Source organism: Sesamum indicum, linkage group LG13 (assembly GCF_026168435.1).
Source record: "Sesamum indicum cultivar Baizhima isolate 11 linkage group LG13, ASM2616843v1, whole genome shotgun sequence".
NCBI classification, from domain to species: Eukaryota; Viridiplantae; Streptophyta; class Magnoliopsida; order Lamiales; family Pedaliaceae; genus Sesamum; species Sesamum indicum.
In genome coordinates, this window is record NC_142669.1 from 8,497,136 (window position 1) to 8,514,544 (window position 17,409).

Below are 17,409 nucleotides of genomic sequence, written 5' to 3' on the forward strand. Positions count from 1 at the left end.
TTTTTCCACATTTGATTTGTTTCCCTTACATTACAATGAGATGTGGATGTATGATGTCTCCAGCGCATGTGATGATCTTTATGATGGAACATGACTAGAGAGCTATGATGCTGCGCATCGGATGATTTTTCCATTAAATAAGTATTTATTTATCGCCCGCCAAAGACTCTCATTTCTCAATTTATTTAATTCATCAAAATTGTCAAATACATGAATTTCACACACAAAAATTAATTCATCAAGATTTTGACTTTTTAAATGAATTTAATTTTGTGAAATTTAAGTTTCACAAAGTAGTGGGTGACAACAAACAGTTGGCTTGCTGTTTGATAACTTAGCCCCAATTTTTAATTTTGATCCATTTTAAATCCTAGTAGATGATTGTCCAAGTTCAATAGTATCATAAAGTTGAAGGGTTTTTGGAGCATTTTAAAATTATTGGTGGGTTTAAAGTGTAAAATAGGAGTTAACACTTTGTTGTTTAAGTTCGTACTTGGGTTAATGAAAAAAATAAAACAAGAACAGTAAGAAAAAGATATGAAAATTGTAGGCAAGCGTCCCATATTGACTGCAGATGAGGAATTTATAAGTGGCTTATAAGCACTAATACCTTCTCCTCCTAGTGAGGTGCTTTTTTAGGACAAACTATTGAGGCTCATAGGAAGTTATAGAAGACAATACCTCGTACGTCGTAAGTTACATCCTTCGTGCCATATGTGGGAACATGGCCATGTACCCCTCCCAAGCTCCCCGTCCGTTTGGAGGGCTGATGATGTTGAAAAACATCCCAAATTGATTATAGATGAAGAGTTTGAGTGGTTTATAAACTCCAAAACCTCCTCTCTCCCCAGCGAGGTCGCAAACCGCATCAAGAACTAACAAATTTGATGTAAAATGCATAAATACCGTGTGGAATATTATGAGAATAGTGAGTTTGGTAGAGAATGAGTGTGAGTGAGCTACATGTCATTCATGTCCTACGCGAATAGGATCAAAATCTGTAACATTAATAGGAAAGTGACCGATTAGGGGGAAGTAGTTGTCTACTGACTCTATCAGAAAATTTTAGTTGGCAGGTTTATCCCTTACTGATATGTTCTAAGGTTGGCATATCATTTGAGGTGTGAAGCGTTGGTGATATATTAATCGAGTTAGTCGGGCCATCAATAGGATGGAATTGAGTCTGGACTAGCTCGGTGTCATTAGCAGGTTTTAGTGTGAAGTGTTGCTAAGTATATTTTTTGTTTATTAAATATTAAAAATAAAAAACTTATAAGATGCTTTAAAATAAGTTGAGTAAATTATTTTTAAAAAAAAAACTTATCTAAATTCAAGAGATTTTATTCTAAAACCTTACAAACTCTTTAAAAAAAAAAAAAGAGAGAGAGAAAGACAATTTTTAGAGCTTATAAATTTTGAAATATTTTATAAAATATTTAGAAAAACTTATAGCTGAACACATCCTCCAAATCATGGATGGATTGAAGACTCAATCTACTTTTATTAGGTCTTGTAAATGACCCCTCGACAGAAACGGACAACATTAAAACAATGTCTAATTAAAATACAAAAATTCTTGACATAGACATTTGGGGATTTTTCTATTTTTGTTAGCTGATGTGACATTCACGGAATTGATCTGCTCGTTTCATACAATTTTGTAAAATTATATTTATATATATATATATCCGTTTTTTGGTCAAAATCAAGGGTTTAGGTATGGAATAAGAGTAAGACTATATGGAAAAAAACAAAACAGTGTTCATATATAATTTTTTTAAAAGATAAATTACAATGAGTTTTTTTAAATTTTATATTAATTACAATATTCTTTATTATTTGAAAAATTATAAATATTATTCTAAAATTACAAATATTTTATTAAATATTCAATTGTGAGAGCTCATTATTGTAAGTATTTATTAAGATATTTATAATTTCAAAAAAATATTTATAATTTTTCAAATAATGAAAAATATCTGTAATTAAGACAATATCTGAGAGTTTATTATAATTTTTCAAACACCGCTAATATGAAAGCTATTGGCTGTTTGTGTGAAACCTAGCCCAACAACAGCTGGACTCAAATTGCGTGAATGTGGCCCTTTTACACCAGCATTTAACAATGATGAGGGCGACATGTAGACGTGTTTGAAAGCTTATAAGATATTGAAAATATTTAATAAATATTTTTATAAAATAGTGTAAAAGATAATATATATATATATATATATTAGAAGTTTATAAGGTTTTGTAAAAGAATAGTAAGAAATTCTTAATAGACTTCTTCAATTTTGAATATATTAATTATAAAATTTTTATAAATAATACTTTATGCGTCGCATAGTAGAATTTTATACAAAAAATTCAAGAGCTTATCTAAGTCTATTTCTAATTAAACATCATATGACAGAGATTTCTATAATTAATAACAGTCAAAATACCAAAAACCTTCATTAAAATATTGAAAATGATTTGAGAGTTTCTAAATTTTCTGCTGCAAATAAGCCGTCAAAATGAGAGCTTGGAAGAAGTTTCTACGAATTTGTGAGTTTTCTCCCTTAAAAATTTTAGAATAACATTTACACCCATGATCTATAATATATTTATAAAAACCACATCTATCTTTTAGATATTTACAAATATACCCACCATAAACGTTAATATCATTTAACACAAACCATTCATATTTTTTTTTTTTATTTACACGGACACCCTCATCAAACGCCAATATCATTATATGAACTACCTTATTCTTTTGTTGTTAGGAGTGGTATCTATCTATATTAATAAAAGACAAAAACGATTAGTTAACAAATTATAGGTTAGCTGTTAAATATAATTTTCCCAATTTTTTTATCAAATACTTTACAATATTCTCAAGCTTAATAATAATTATATTTACAAATAAGAAATATAAAAGCACCAAAAACTAGAATAGAAAATTTCATTATTTCAAGTGCAAATACAAAAGGAAATCCGCAGGGGGCCGAAAGTTGGCCAACCCGCCCAACCCAACCACTCAAAGAAACGATCAAGCAGAACATTCACAAACACAACTTGTTTTCTGCGTAATGACTACAGTAGAAAGATTAATAAGTTATATTTCTTTCATCGCTCCCGACGTGCAAATATCGACTCTAATGGTAAAAGTATTTAACACACGAGAACCAGACCAAGTATAGACGTTAACGTTTGATTAACGTAAATACTTCTTGGTACATTCGCGAGGAGCTTTCAGCCCACACTTTTTGGGCAATGCCAAGGCTTTGGCGGGATCTACACCAAACTTGCTGATCTCGGACTTGTAGTTGCACAAGCAGTGGAGGTTGGCCTTGGAGATCACAGAACAACAACTCTTGGTTGGCCAAGGTGGTGACTTCCCGGTTATGGCAGGTAGGCACTTTACGAGTTCGGAGACGCTGACGTTGCAGATAGTGGATGGAGTGGCTGCTGCTGCTGCATCACCGTTAACCAGTGCAACAGCGAGAGCCAAAAGTGTGGAGAGCAGCAGGAATGTAGTAACTGGCTTACCCATTCTGATTGAAGTCTCCGGATTACGTCTGGGGATTAATTCTTGGGAATGTGGGTTTTTTATAGTGGGGTGTGTGGAGAATCTGTTTGAGAATCAGACAAGTTTGGTACAATCTCTTCATGTGAGCCCAGGACCCAGCTAGGCAATTAGGCAAATGATCTTGGACTTTTGCCCCTTTACTTTTACCTTTAAGGCAGGTTTCGTGATATATAAATTCACCCTTATTGGAGCCCGTGATGTTAAGAGAATATTTCCAGGTGGGCACGTGAAACCCCAGTTTCGGTGGTTGCCAACATTGATCAGTCCGTTGGAATACAGCGATCAGACGATAGAGGATCACCATTCTAAGCAGTGAGCGTATTAGAAACTTCAACTTTTCAGAATAAGCAATGAAAAAAGAAGAGTAATGAAGTGATATCAAAGCAAAAAGGGTTCTCTCAGTGGTGGTTGTTACCGTCTTTCAAGCAGGAGAAGTCGGAAATGAGCTAAACAGCAAGGTTCACGGTCGTCTTGCCTTACCAGTTACCAGTGAACAAAGGCTGTTGACGTACTAAATTGAAAGCATCAAGAGAAAAACATGTAAAAATAGCATATTTGTTGAACCTCTCTTCCACAGGATAAACGGTGAGGATAACATCACAAACATCAGCTCGTAATTCAGTAGCCATCCATCTGAAGACTATTCTCTGTTTGAAGTGACAAAGAACCTAGCAACCAATGGCTCACAGTATGCTTTTAACCCTATGGCAAATATAACAGTAACTTTTCAGGAAAGCACTTTGAATGAGCTTCCCCTGAGTGAAGAAAACTGACTTGACAGTTTTAACAACCAAGGCAAACTCTTAAGACAAAAGACATAATTCAATTTTACATGCAACACAAGTAAGCAACAAGAGCCCAGTCGTTAACGAGAAAAGGTTGTCAAAGCATCTTCAAAGAAGAGATCAGCAAGCATATAAACTATATTGTAGCGATATGGACATAGAGTTGATACATCAATCTACACAACCAGAATAGTAGCCTATAATGTTCTTTTATACAGCTGGTTCTCCTACCGTCAGAGCATATTACATCATGTAGGAAAGTCCCTACATGCAAGAATATAGGTCTGGAACTATAATGACCAACAATAAACTTGCCATTCGCCAAGGGATATGTCTATTCATAATTAACCTACCTCATAACTTTCTACCACCACAATCATGACTCTAAACAATTGAAAGAAGTCAATGGAACCTTCTCCCCAGGAAGCATTTGGGATGATGTTAGAACGCACTAAGTTAGCATTAACATCATATATCTGCAAAGTACAACATAAACCATCAGAAATCAACCTTGGATGCTATTGAATTCTGTGTTTTGACTACATATCCTTCATAAATGTTCCTAAGAAAGTTCCACGGAGAAAACAATTGTGCTATTTAATATAACATGGTTCTGTAGAAATCATATTCAAGTTTGCGGTCATAGAATTGGTAAGGAAAAAATCACTCATTACAGTCTCCTTGTTGTTTTACTGATTAACTCGGTGAATTATATTGAAAGTAGCAAACAAGTAGACTAGGCAGCACTGATTAGTACCTTCTACTTACCAGTCAGTGTATCTTCATGATTTTTTGAATAAATGGTGTTGTGCCAACATCTCAGGTATCCCCAATGCTGAAATGCTTTCACACCCAAGAAGCTCTTGTAGTTTTGCATTACACAGGATGGTCGTTGAATTTAAAGGATCCTAACAGAAGCAGAATACAAAAACATTTTGAAGCATAAAACTGTAACTTACTTCTTTACTTAATCTATCCTATAACAAAAAGAAGCCTCTCAGAAAGATAGAGAGCAAATACTGAAAAGCAAAAGCTCATAGGAACAAAGACATTTCAAGATAATGAAAAGGGCACTGGGCAACTAAGTTTCCAAAAAAATTCACATAAGAGATCGCCATCACCCAGTACCAGAAGATACACAGATAAGTGAAATTACAAACTACGGATTTCATATGCTACTTAGCTCATGGTTTTAAGTGCATCAAGCTGGACGTTATGGGTGAAGAACCTGTAGGAGACACAGCACAGAAAACATGCACAAAAGAGACTGAAGAGACATTTCTCTTGCTTCTTAGAAAAGCAAAGAATAAATCTTCAAAACCAAAGTTACTTTCAAGCATACAGGGAATGCTGCCAAGTGAAAATAAAATATCTCATTCTGGGGATGATGCCAAACTAGGAGAATAGTTGAGCAAAGAAGACAATGCTTAGTATTATATTACTCTGTTACATACCTCAAGTTGGTGAACCTTTATGTACTCCCACATCTGCCTTAACACTTCTGCTTGTGACATCTCCCTCTCATCAGTTCCAAAGAAATTGGCAAGTGCTTCAGATATTATCACAATTGGAACAGGGTCGTCAGTGTTTTTCTCAGATTCAACATCAACCTTCAGTTTCTTTTTGTTTTGAGTTGTCTGTTCTGTGAGAATAAAATATAGTTTTATTAAGTTATCATAAGCATGAAAGGAAGTTACTGGAAGGCGAGCATGAAATGAACATCGATACTCAAATCCATACTCGTGGGCTCAAGAGCAGTTATATGTTTAGCTAGCAACTTATTCATCTTGAACATGTCAGTACAATCAGTCTCAAATACCAGGCGGAGCTCATCATTGCAAATTATCTTCCTTTTATTGTTTGGGTCTTGAAGGTTGTTTTTCCTTATGTAAGCCCACAACTGCTTCACAATCTGCAAAGAGCACTTCTTGTAGGAGGACTGTAGTTCTCAGAGAAAAACAACGAAGCAAGGAAAAAGTTTGTTCCTGAACCTCAGTTCTAGGCAGGGTTGGCTGGCCAACAATGGTTTGAAGTACAGGAGAAACACCACACAGTTTGTTTAGGCCTCCTGGACCACCTCTTCTTTTTTTCCCCGTTGGAGCGCTGCAGAAGTTGGTGCAAGCAGAGACATGGAACCATTAGTCTATAGTAATTAGCTATAAGAATGCCAGCAGTTTCAAAGGAAGGTTCAAGAAGGCTTATGAGAATTAAATCCTTGCTAAATTTGCTACTGCGTGGTTCTGCACATAGATGGTCAAAATTATATTCGGAATGGTATAAAAACAAATCAACAGCCAAAGTACCATGCCTAAATGGATACATCATTCATGGAGCCCGCAAACACAATTTCTACATTGCTTAAGGGTATGATGAACAGTTTCTTGTTACAAGAGTACATATACAAACAATAAGAGGATCGGAACTAACGAGGCAATGCTGAAGACCATATTAATAATCTACAGTTTTGCACAACCGAAATTCATAATAGCATTTTTAGACTCCCAAAGAAATATATATTACCACAAAAGAGCAAAAATTATTTAGAGATATTTCCATTTTGATGTCAAAAGGGTCAGGAAGTTCCAGTCAGTTAATGATCACACAGAGTTACACCTTGTCTTAGCATGAATCAATCATTAAATATACATTGATGAAGCAGCTCTACTTGACAAGGAGGATAGAAAATAAACAAAATAGAACTATCAAGAACTTTGCCAATCACAAAGTAAATGTGTTCCTTTGATACGTTAGTCCTCCATAATACTGAAAAGGGGCAGACTCTCCAGGAATTCTTAGCAGAAGGAAATGTTTTTCTTCGAGCAGCAGAGACACCATTAACACATAGAGTTTAAAAAAGAATTTGTTCTGTGGAGCAACTACTTTCTACTTATATCCAACAAGCCGTGAAGACAATCAATCAGGAGTCATTAGAATTCAGAAATATATTACACCATTCCTGGTAAAGGAATAGTTAAACTACAGAACATAATTACACCATTCCCGAACTCTTTCATCAGTCCTCGTCCCAGCACCCCCCATCCTCCAAAAGAACCTTGATTCTGCGTGCTTCAGTTTATTTCATAACTAAAAGTAACAACATTATGTTACCCGTACAAAAGAAAGTTTAAATTTGAGGATTCTATCCGTTCAGCATAAAGACATGATCTTGAAAGCAACTGAACCCACGAAACATGAAAAGTAACTAGGACGTGAATCTTTAGGGGAAAAAAGGAAGACAAGGAACGGCAAGCCCTTTGGTTGGTGAGAAATCGACGGGGCAGTTCTTAGAACACAGAGAACAGCCGAGAATATCCGAGGCAACCAAATAACCAACTTTCCAACTTTTTTCCAGAAAACGGGAAATAAAAGAGATTTCATAAAATTCAAAACCAACCTCTCCTTGGCAGAGACGCTGGCCGCAGTGACATTAGGTCTGGTCACCACCGGCGCCGGCGGAGGCTGCGAGGACTGTGGCTGAGGTGAGGAGGTTAGGCAGAAGCCGTAACCTTCCGCAGGATGATGCCCGGCCAAACTCGGAGGCAAATGCGAGGAGGGAGCGGGGTGGAAATTGGGGTTTTGGGGGAGGGTAAAATGGTCCTTCTGCAGGAGCATGAAATTGTGGGACTGGGACTGACGGAGGAGGAAATGGTGGATATGGCTGCGGATGAAGTCAATTTTGTGGCTCAAATTGACACCGAAATTGGACTCCAGCTGCTGAACAACGCCGTTGAGGGAGGCGAAGGCGTTGGTCTCGCCGAGGAGAGACTCCAAGGCCTCCGCAAGCTGCTGCTCCGTCACCACCATTCCCGCCGGCGTCGCTGCTGGCCCTCTTTCACTCATCAATTAACCAATTTGCCACTCCCCTGCTGTTGCTTCTACAGTAGCAGCCAGAAACTAACGAACCCTCTCTCTCTCTCTCTCTCTCTCTCTCTCTCTATTTGCGTGCCCGTCCGATTTCCACTGTCGCTCTCTCTCTCTCTCTCTTTCTCTCTCTCCGCTTTAATGTCTCTCTCTCATACAATGCTGAAATGACGAAATAGCCCTTCCAAAGGATTGGGTCACAGACGAGGTTTCGCGGTGGCTTGTAGGAGCCAATGAAAAGTAGGCACGTCTTAGGATTATCCTGAATCCGAGTGGCAGTTTTGGCACTGCAGGTGCAACATATTGATACACTCCATCAGCGTGCGGAATAAGAAAAAACAAAAGAAGAAATATACCTATGTATTTGTTAAGAAAACATTCGTTATGTTTGGATTTGTATTTTAGTTGTTTTGTTTTGTGTTTTAGAAATACAGAGAGAAAAATAGAGATAAGTGAGTGTGTGTTGAAAATAAATTATGTGTTTGGATTTGTGTTTTGAGAAAATTTAAAATATTTTAAAATAAGTGGTGTAGGTTTGATATTGAGATTTGGGAGACAAAAATTACTGTTCATTGTCAAACAATATATTTTTATATATATATAAGTATTTTATGTTTAATGTTGTACTTTTGGGAGACAAAAATTACTATTTATTGTCAAATCATGTTTGTTTTATATTATGTATATATATATATATATAAATGTGTATATATATTATATATAGAAAGTTGAAAAATAGAAAAACACGCAGATAAGGTGTAAAAATACAAAAACAAACATTGAGTGTATTTTATCTTGTCTCGGGAAATGCGAAAACACAAAACCAAACAAAGCCATTTGGTTTTATTTTCAGTCCATCTTCAGAATGCACCGTCCCATGTTTACCTTCATGTAAAAACACTTTATTTGGTATTTTTTTTTATTTGACATAAATATATATATAAAAAATATAATTTGATAATATATAGTTTTTCTCCCGAAACACAATCTCAAACATACAATACTTATTTTAAATTATATCTAAAAATAAATTTATACATATATACTATTTATAATACATACTTATTTATCTCTATAAAATACAACAAAATATTTAAAAAATAAATACAAACACTATGTAAGTACGTTTTTAGGTTAAATATGAGTATTAGTTCTTTGTCTTCTCTGTTTACCTTTGAAATACACTTTTATTTTTTAAACTAGTGGTATGTTGTTTTTCCATATATATAATAAATATTTTAAGATATTTTATAAATAAAAATAAAATATATAAATCGATAAATAAAGGTATTGTCAATACAATAAAAGATTTCTATATGTGGGGTCATTTTCACTAAAATTAATTCTTAAAATTATTTAATTAAGAATCCAATTATTATATTTAAAAATTAATGCAACGATATTATTAATCATTATTTATGAGTGTAAAGGGTATTTTTTTTAATATTATAATATATATATATATCTCTCATTAAAGTTATTAAAAATTAAATTTAGCAAAATCTAAAGTACAATAAATGAAATATCCACGCCTCAACCTAAAAATTTATTTTTATTTTTTCATCTTTAATTGTTATTTCTATAACATGAAGAAAAGAAAAAAATATTGGTAGATTCAATTTAAATAAAGCATCTTTCTTGATCTTATAAAACCACCCCCCAAATAAATATCAAATGGAACAGAAATTACAATAAAATTTAAAACAAAAAAACAATTCACTTAAAAATATTAAAATAGAATGCATGCAATATATACATAACGATTTAAATTCATTTTGACCCTATGTGATATGAAAAAATATCAAAAAATTTCCTATAAAAAATTAACTCTATGTTATGAATAATGAGTCACACTGCTCCTGGTCAATCTGAGCTTATTTTTTTTAAAAATAATAACTGGAATGCCCCTCCAATCAACCTAAGCCTATTAAAATTTCATATGAAAAAGATTATTTTTTCAGTCCGTTAAATATTCTCAATATTGATTTGAGTCTGATAATTATATCCATTTTTTAAGTCTATTAAGTTTCAAAATTAATATTACTCCTCCGGTGGCCGAAATTTTAATTTTTAATCGAAAAATAGCATGACAATGCCAATCAGATATTTTTTAGGAGTTTTTTTGTCCTATGTCGCTTTAGAAAATGAGTTGAATGATATGTTGGATGTAATTATATTATATGAATTATTACAATTTATAAAAATAAATCTGTTTATAATAAAAATAATACATTATAATTATTATAATTATAATTTATAAAAATAAAATTATTATTTAAAAAATAATAATCAAACCCCTCCACTTCTCCCTGTCTATAAGCTTGTGACTTGATCCGCTAGCGCTGGTTCGATTCCTACTTGCGAGAAACGAAAAATGAAACGATGTACAGGGATTTTATGCTTCTCATCCATTCTTTGAGTGAGTCGGGTCATCAGTTGGCTTGCTTCACCGGTCTGGCTCATCGGCTTCTTAATGACTAAAGCGGAGTCGGAGAGGCTCAGCTGGTTAGACCCTACAATCACCCTCCTTCCCTTGCTAACCTTCCCACGCGTACGTCATGCCAAAGCTTTATCAAGCCTTTGAAATCGATTCAACTAACCGCATCCCTTGTGTTGTGCAAAAAAGACCAGCTGACTAGGTGAAGCTTCTTCTTTTCGCCTTCTGATCATAGAAACTTTGGAGAGGCTCGATGTAATTGAGCTGCTGTCGGAATTTTGAAGCAGCTAAGGAAGTGGTTGGTCATGCATGACTTACTTGATGAGTGTGACTCTTCTCTCCCTCAACCCTCCTGCTGCCTTTATTGTCTGCCATCACCCAGAGGTTGAGGGCGACGGCGTAGCCCATTGCGACATCGCCCAAGGGTGAGGGGGCGACGAAGGGTGTGGCTGCGCGTCGCTCAGGGATAAGGGAGCCCTTCTACACGCCGGCGCTTTTTTTTTAAAAAAAATAATTCTAATTGATTTAATTATGTTTTAAAAATAATATTATTTTAATATAAAATTATATTAATATTTTTAATATAATATTTACATATTATTTTAAAATTTTAAATTATATATATTAGATAATATATAATTGGTTGCAACATTAAACTGGGAGAAGGAGGGGCAAAATTATAAAAAAAAAAAACACACAATTTTTAGATCCCTACTTGCGGTCAATGCACGTGTATCACAATCTTTGGCGGGGGATTTCTGGATTTCTTCCATATCAACGGGGTCTTGGACATAACTACTTTCCTTTGATTGGCAACCAAAAATTGAGAAGAAAGAGTAAAAGGGCGCAATTCTTGGCCGACATTCCGCTTCTCATATATAATAATTTCATGCAAAAACCGCATCCATCTGCACACAAATTTTGCACTACATTCTTCCCTTAACACACATCGGATCACCACAAATCAAGAACCATCAACTCTTTACCCTTTTCCCATCACAATTAATCACCCGCTCATCATCATTTTTCTTTTTTTCTTTCTGCATGCAGTTTAATTTTCTTACAGAAGTCATGCAACGTTAAAATCTCCAAATCTCTCACCCCAAGAGTCTCAATTTTCCCAGCTTTCTTGGTACGTATGTATGTATATATTGATTCTTGATTTTGAAAAAAGAAGGGGGGGGGGGGGTTTCTTGATTAACAATATTGTGATGTATATATGATTATAGGATTTCTGGGGGATATTGAGCTGTAGTGTGTTTTGTGTTGGATGAACGTACGAGGATGGAATCTGATGGAAAGAAGAAGGAAATGGATAATTCAGACAGCGAGTCGAACAGAGCGCAAGATCCGGACGTAGCGTCTGATTCGGAAGGGCGGATAAGCAGACAGCCGTCGAGTTACGCAACTGAGGATGATGACGAACTGGCGGCTAACATTGAGTTGGGTCCCAAAGTGAGCATCAAAGAACATCTTGAGAAGGATAAGGTCTGTTTACTTACATGCATGATCATGACATCATTACTTAGTTTGTTTTGGTCTTATTGCATGTAGAATTCTTGCATGGATTTTCATTTGATTAATTTTAGGATGATGAGAGCTTGAGGAGGTGGAAAGAACAACTTCTTGGAAGTGTTGATGCTATTGTTGTTGAAGGTAATTCCATTTCCATCCTTTCCCCCTTTTTTTTTTTTTTTCAGCAAATTCATTGATATTCCGTTGAGATTACAGTCTAATTATATAAGCACTCACATTCTCTACAAAATTACAAGTACATCTCTTAGGGAGTGTTGGTATAATTAGGTTATCTCAAGGGGTGTACTTGTAAAATTTATCTCTATATATAGAAGATATACTTGTAATTATAACTATGTTATCTGGGGTTGACTTGCACTTTTGGCAAAGATTAAGATAAAATGTGTTTGTATAATTAGATTCAATCGTAGTGAGTGTGGACGTAATTTACCTTTCTTAATAAAGAGAATTATCATGAGAAAAATCGTGATATTTTTAAAATGATATATATATATATATGTATATAGCATATCATGTTTTTAAAATAGAGGTTTTTTCTATTTACTTTTGTGCTTATAGTTCGTTTTATATTCTACTCTACGTATGTGACACGTGTGTAAAATTTTTGAATTAATGTATTTATGAAAGATTCATTCTTGAGAATTTTCAGAGAACCAAGAACCAGACGTAAAAATCTTGAGCCTCACAATCCTATCTCCGGAACGATCAGACATCGTGCTACCAATCCCAGAGGGTGAGAACCCTAAAGGATTGTGGTTTACACTCAAGGAAGGCTGCCGTTACCGGCTGAGATTTTCCATTAAGGTCAACAACGACATTGTTTGTGGCCTCAAGTACATTAATACTGTCTGGAAGACCGGACTCAAAGGTATGTATTTATATATGTTTTTCTAAGTTTTCGTCATAATTAAATTAAAAAGAGAGACAGAGAGAGTGTATTTAAATTTCAAGTCTTAAGATACTTTCTTGCATGTATGTGTGGGAAAATTATAGTTCTTATTTCATATGTATGCACAGTTGATAGCACGAAAGAAATGCTGGGAACATTCAGCCCTCAGGTAGAGCCGTACACACATGAAATGCCGGAAGAGACTACTCCCTCTGGAATGTTTGCTAGAGGATCATATTCAGCAAAATCAAAGGTATATTACTATATCGAATATATTTCTGCACCAAGTTACTATTATCTTGTACTCCATTCAACATACACCACGTGTATATGTAAAGTATAACATAAAATATAATATCAATTTACAACAATCGATCTAAATTACTGGTCTAGATAGCTTTTCATTATATTTTGCTTTTATTCTTGTTCATGTGCTACATGAAACAAAAAATATGTCATTACATGCCAAAATCAGTACATCCTGAAAATATTATACTTTCATTTTGCATACTCAGTTCGTTGACGATGACAACAAGTGCTACCTAGAGATCAACTACACTTTCGACATCCAGAAAGACTGGCCCTCCACATAGGTTGCACAATTCGGACAACCTCAACCTCAACTACTCATTGTCGATCAACAACATTTTAGTCTTCTCTACCTATTTTTTTTGTTTATCTTGTTCTTTAATTTTCATCAAAATGTTCTGCGAGTCTGAGCTCTTTGTTAGTTGTTGCGCTAGTTTATTTTCGTCCAGACAGTTACAACATTAGATATGCATACGTACGTATTTGTAGTTTGAGTATTATAGAGTGTGTCTGAAAAGAAATTGAAGTTAGGAGTCATGACGAGATTGACATGTAACACAACTAGGTTGTCGAGAGAGCTCGGGGGTTAATCTTCCCTACTGGAGTATGCAAATTGATCTAGTTATTTGCAGGTTATAAGAAGTGCGTATCAGAAATTAGAGCATTGTAAATTAAACAACTTCATCTTTTTTTCGTAATTAATAAAGTGGCTTTTTTAGGTTTTATCGCCAAATTTTGTACTATATATGTTGTTCGCAAATTTTAAAAAAAATATACACATTAATTATATTAATGTGGGCAGCAGAATATCATTATTTTAAACCAGACTGCCTTAGTGGATGAATAAAAAATACAACAAAAACAACAATTCGACCAAAGAATGTGATTGCATTATAAGATCACAAATGAACAAATCGAGCAAACTCAAATTGATGTTAGGTGAAACTTATTAGTCCGAAAGCGCCATAGACAGCAACAAAACTCCACACTCCACAGAACGTCTACACCAACAAATAAAATCTCCTTGTGCCTAAGGAATAAGGAGCCACAAAGTTACAAATATGAACTCGCCAATTCAAATACGACCGTTAAGAAATATCAGTTTTCCAAATATGAACTCGCCAATCCGTAGCTATACCATAAAGTTACAAAGGTTGTTGTATGTTTTGAGAAGTTTGATTATGAGTTTTTGAAAGTGATGTTTCTCCAACAGAAATCATTTTCATCTCTAATTTTTATTTCTTTGAAAAATAAAAAGTTACAGACTTTTTTTAATTTCACTAGAAAAAAAATATTATAAACTACAATTTTAATAGTTATGGATTAAAATTTATGGTAAATAATTTTTATTAATCACAATTAAATAAAAACCAATGCAAAAATATAGATTTAATACCAAGAAAAAGTTATTTACCATGAATAAAACTATGGTAATAATATTTGTCGTGGCTAAAATGTCTGAACCACCCTTAAAAATAGCACGACCAACAAATTCAACTTTTAAAAATGAGCTTTGCGATGTACACGTTCAACAACTTGTATTTTGGGTTTCTATTAATTGAATATTAAAATCGTCTAAATAATTAATTAATTTTATTAAATTATTATATATATATAATTTAAAAAATTAACCTTTCGATTTCAACGATCATTTTTTAATACTAAATCAAAATCAAATCATATCAATAGCTGCAATACGATTTTATTATAAATTAAAATTTTAATTTATTCAACAAATCATAGTAAATTATTCGACTCAATTTGATTAAAAGCGGCTGGAGCGGTCTTAAAACTATTTTAATCATCCCACTGCATTGTTGTGGACCCATAGTTGTGTGTTTAAGACAATATATTAAGATAGTGGAGTTCCGACCGCCATGCCAGCATCACTATGTCCAAGAAACCAGTCATGGTCGACCCTGAGATCCAAGCTCTCACCGAGATCTGGCTAACAGCCATCGTGTCTCTAATTTTCTGCCACCAAATCGCCGCCCGGATCCCCAGCGGCGCCGCCAGGCTCCTCTCTGTCCTCCCCGTCATCTACCTCTTCACCACCCTCCCCCTCCGCCTCTCCTCCATCCATCTGGGCGGCCCCACCATCTTCTACCTTGTTTGGCTCGGCAACTTCAAGCTCCTCCTCTTCTCTTTCAATCAAGGCCCTCTCTCCGCCACTCCACCGCTGGCCCTCCTCCGTTTCATCTCCGTCGGCCTCCTCCCCATCAAAACCAAACAGACCCCATCTCCCGAATCCTCATCGGATCACAAACGTCCGATTCTTCTTCCACTCAAATGCGGCCTTCTAGCGGTGATCGTCGCTTTATACAAGTACAGGGAATTTCTACACCCGTATCTGATCACAGCTCTGTATTGCTGCCACGTCTACCTCGGCGTGGAGCTGATACTCTCCATTACAGCCCTGCCGGCGCGAGCCCTTCTTGGGGTGGAGCTGGAGCCGCAGTTCGACGAGCCGTATTTAGCCACGTCGCTTCAAGATTTCTGGGGCCGTAGGTGGAATCTCATGGTCACCAGCATTCTACGCCCCACAGTATACCACCCCGTACGCCGTATCTCTACGCGTATTCTCGGGAGGAGTAGTTGGGCGCTGGCACCGGCGATCTTGGCGACTTTCTTGGTGTCGGGTCTCATGCATGAGGTGATTTACTATTACATGTCACGTGCCAGCCCCACGTGGGAGGTAACGGGGTTCTTTGTTCTACACGGGGTTTGCGTGGCGGCGGAGGTGGCGTTGAAGAAAGCGGTGGGCGGGCGGTGGCAGCTGCACAGGGCGGTTTCGGGGACGCTGACGGTGGGGTTTGCGGTGGTGACAGGTGCTTGGCTGTTCTTCCCACAAGTGACTAGGAACGGTATAGATACGAGGGCAATTAATGAGTACTCAATGATAGCTCGATTTATAGCTGAAAGGGTGGGGCATAATTTAATTAGTACCTCATAAGTTGTATGAATTTTTGTATCTACTTTCAATGTCTGAAAGTGATGGAAATTTGAATCCATGGAACGTTTCTTTACTTTCAAAGGTGTAATCCTTATCTCCTTAACTTTCTCATCCTTGCATCACTAATTCTTTTCTTCTTTTTTCCTAAAACAAGAAAATAAGTGACACCCATCATCGGTATAATTTTTGTTTTCTAGTGATTTCTATATTAAAAATGGAGAAAATTCTAACTCTGGTTGGGTTTAATCAAATCGAAATCAAATATATGATAAGTGTAATTGACTTGTCATGTGATTAGTGTACAGTTCAAGTAAAATGATTAATCACATAACAAACATATCATACTTACTATATAATTGGTTCGGTTCGCCCAAACTTAATTTTGATAAGAATTTTCCAACAAACTAGTCCCATATAAATAATTTGAATCGAGGCGAGTACATATCGTTCAAACTAGTTTGAATTATTATCGAGCTTCAAATTTTTGTATTTGAATTTAGTTTGATTAATGATATAATCAAGTTCAAACAAGCTTTAATTAGATCAAATATAAATCAAGCTCAAGTAATTTGATATATTTAAGTATAATTTATTTATTTTTGTACTAATCGTATCGAATTCGAGTCGTGCTTCAAAGTTTATAGAATAAAAATTTTTGTTCAAGTTTGATTCCGTGAGTTTAACAAATCAAGTCGAAATCAGCTTTTATTGATTTATTTTAAAAATTAATACAAAAATAAAATTCCTTTTTTTTTTATTTTTACTTAAATAAGTCCTAAAAATTAACAACTATTAGAAAATTTTATACTGGAATTGTGATGAGGCTGAGGTTTGGGCCCAAAGCCCAAAAAACTGGATCTTCTGCATTGCTTAAGCCCAGAAGTTCTTCTAACCCAACTACATCTACCGCAGGCCCAAAACTTTCAAAAAGATTCAAGCCTAAATTTTGTGTCTTTGTCTGTAATTTTGTTTTCTACTGATTTCTGCACTAAATCATAAAAATTAAACATATTAAGGTATATTTGCATTGTTCTACTCCTCCTGTGGTGAGAATAAATTGTAAAA

At 35.1% G+C, this 17,409-nt stretch overlaps 3 protein-coding genes and 1 pseudogene across 4 annotated transcripts; 2 read left to right on the plus strand and 2 right to left on the minus strand.

Moving 5' to 3' along the window:
• Positions 1-2,930: 2,930 nt before the first annotated feature.
• LOC148784475 (putative lipid-transfer protein DIR1 pseudogene) lies at positions 2,931-4,271 on the minus strand (annotated as a pseudogene). The gene has a single exon (XR_016063742.1). The product of XR_016063742.1 is annotated as a putative lipid-transfer protein DIR1 pseudogene (transcript).
• Positions 4,272-4,466: 195 nt separating this feature from the next.
• Positions 4,467-8,348, minus strand: LOC105176645 (uncharacterized). The gene is made up of 6 exons (XM_011099514.3): positions 7,754-8,348; positions 6,351-6,462; positions 6,100-6,271; positions 5,814-6,001; positions 5,128-5,267; positions 4,467-4,835 (listed from the first exon to the last, which is right to left on the minus strand). The coding sequence occupies exons 1-5, from the start codon at positions 8,197-8,199 to the stop codon at positions 5,142-5,144; spliced, it is 1,044 nt and encodes a 347-aa protein (XP_011097816.1). The 5' UTR covers positions 8,200-8,348; the 3' UTR covers positions 4,467-4,835; positions 5,128-5,141.
• Positions 8,349-11,531: 3,183 nt separating this feature from the next.
• On the plus strand, positions 11,532-14,085 carry LOC105176646 (rho GDP-dissociation inhibitor 1). The gene is made up of 6 exons (XM_011099515.3): positions 11,532-11,789; positions 11,887-12,145; positions 12,247-12,313; positions 12,843-13,061; positions 13,211-13,335; positions 13,598-14,085. The coding sequence occupies exons 2-6, from the start codon at positions 11,942-11,944 to the stop codon at positions 13,673-13,675; spliced, it is 693 nt and encodes a 230-aa protein (XP_011097817.1). The 5' UTR covers positions 11,532-11,789; positions 11,887-11,941; the 3' UTR covers positions 13,676-14,085.
• A 977-nt stretch (positions 14,086-15,062) lies between these two features.
• LOC105176647 (long-chain-alcohol O-fatty-acyltransferase) lies at positions 15,063-16,425 on the plus strand. Its single transcript, XM_011099516.3, has one exon. It carries the CDS (start codon positions 15,283-15,285, stop codon positions 16,342-16,344), a length of 1,062 nt encoding a protein of 353 aa, XP_011097818.2. The 5' UTR covers positions 15,063-15,282; the 3' UTR covers positions 16,345-16,425.
• The last annotated feature ends 984 nt before the right edge of the window (positions 16,426-17,409 follow it).

Coding starts and splice junctions, on each gene's coding strand:
- LOC105176645 (XM_011099514.3), bottom strand. CDS start 8,199: ATGAGTGAAAGAGGGCCAGCAGCGACGCCGGCGGGAATGGTGGTGACG. Junction 6,463..7,753: donor AGCGTCTCTGCCAAGGAGAG/GTTGGTTTTGAA, acceptor CAACTTCTGCAG/CGCTCCAACGGGGAAAAAAA. Junction 6,002..6,099: donor AACTGCTCTTGAGCCCACGA/GTATGGATTTGA, acceptor TTATTCTCACAG/AACAGACAACTCAAAACAAA.
- LOC105176646 (XM_011099515.3), top strand. CDS start 11,942: ATGGAATCTGATGGAAAGAAGAAGGAAATGGATAATTCAGACAGCGAG. Junction 12,314..12,842: donor TGATGCTATTGTTGTTGAAG/GTAATTCCATTT, acceptor GAGAATTTTCAG/AGAACCAAGAACCAGACGTA. Junction 13,336..13,597: donor CATATTCAGCAAAATCAAAG/GTATATTACTAT, acceptor TTGCATACTCAG/TTCGTTGACGATGACAACAA.
- LOC105176647 (XM_011099516.3), top strand. CDS start 15,283: ATGTCCAAGAAACCAGTCATGGTCGACCCTGAGATCCAAGCTCTCACC.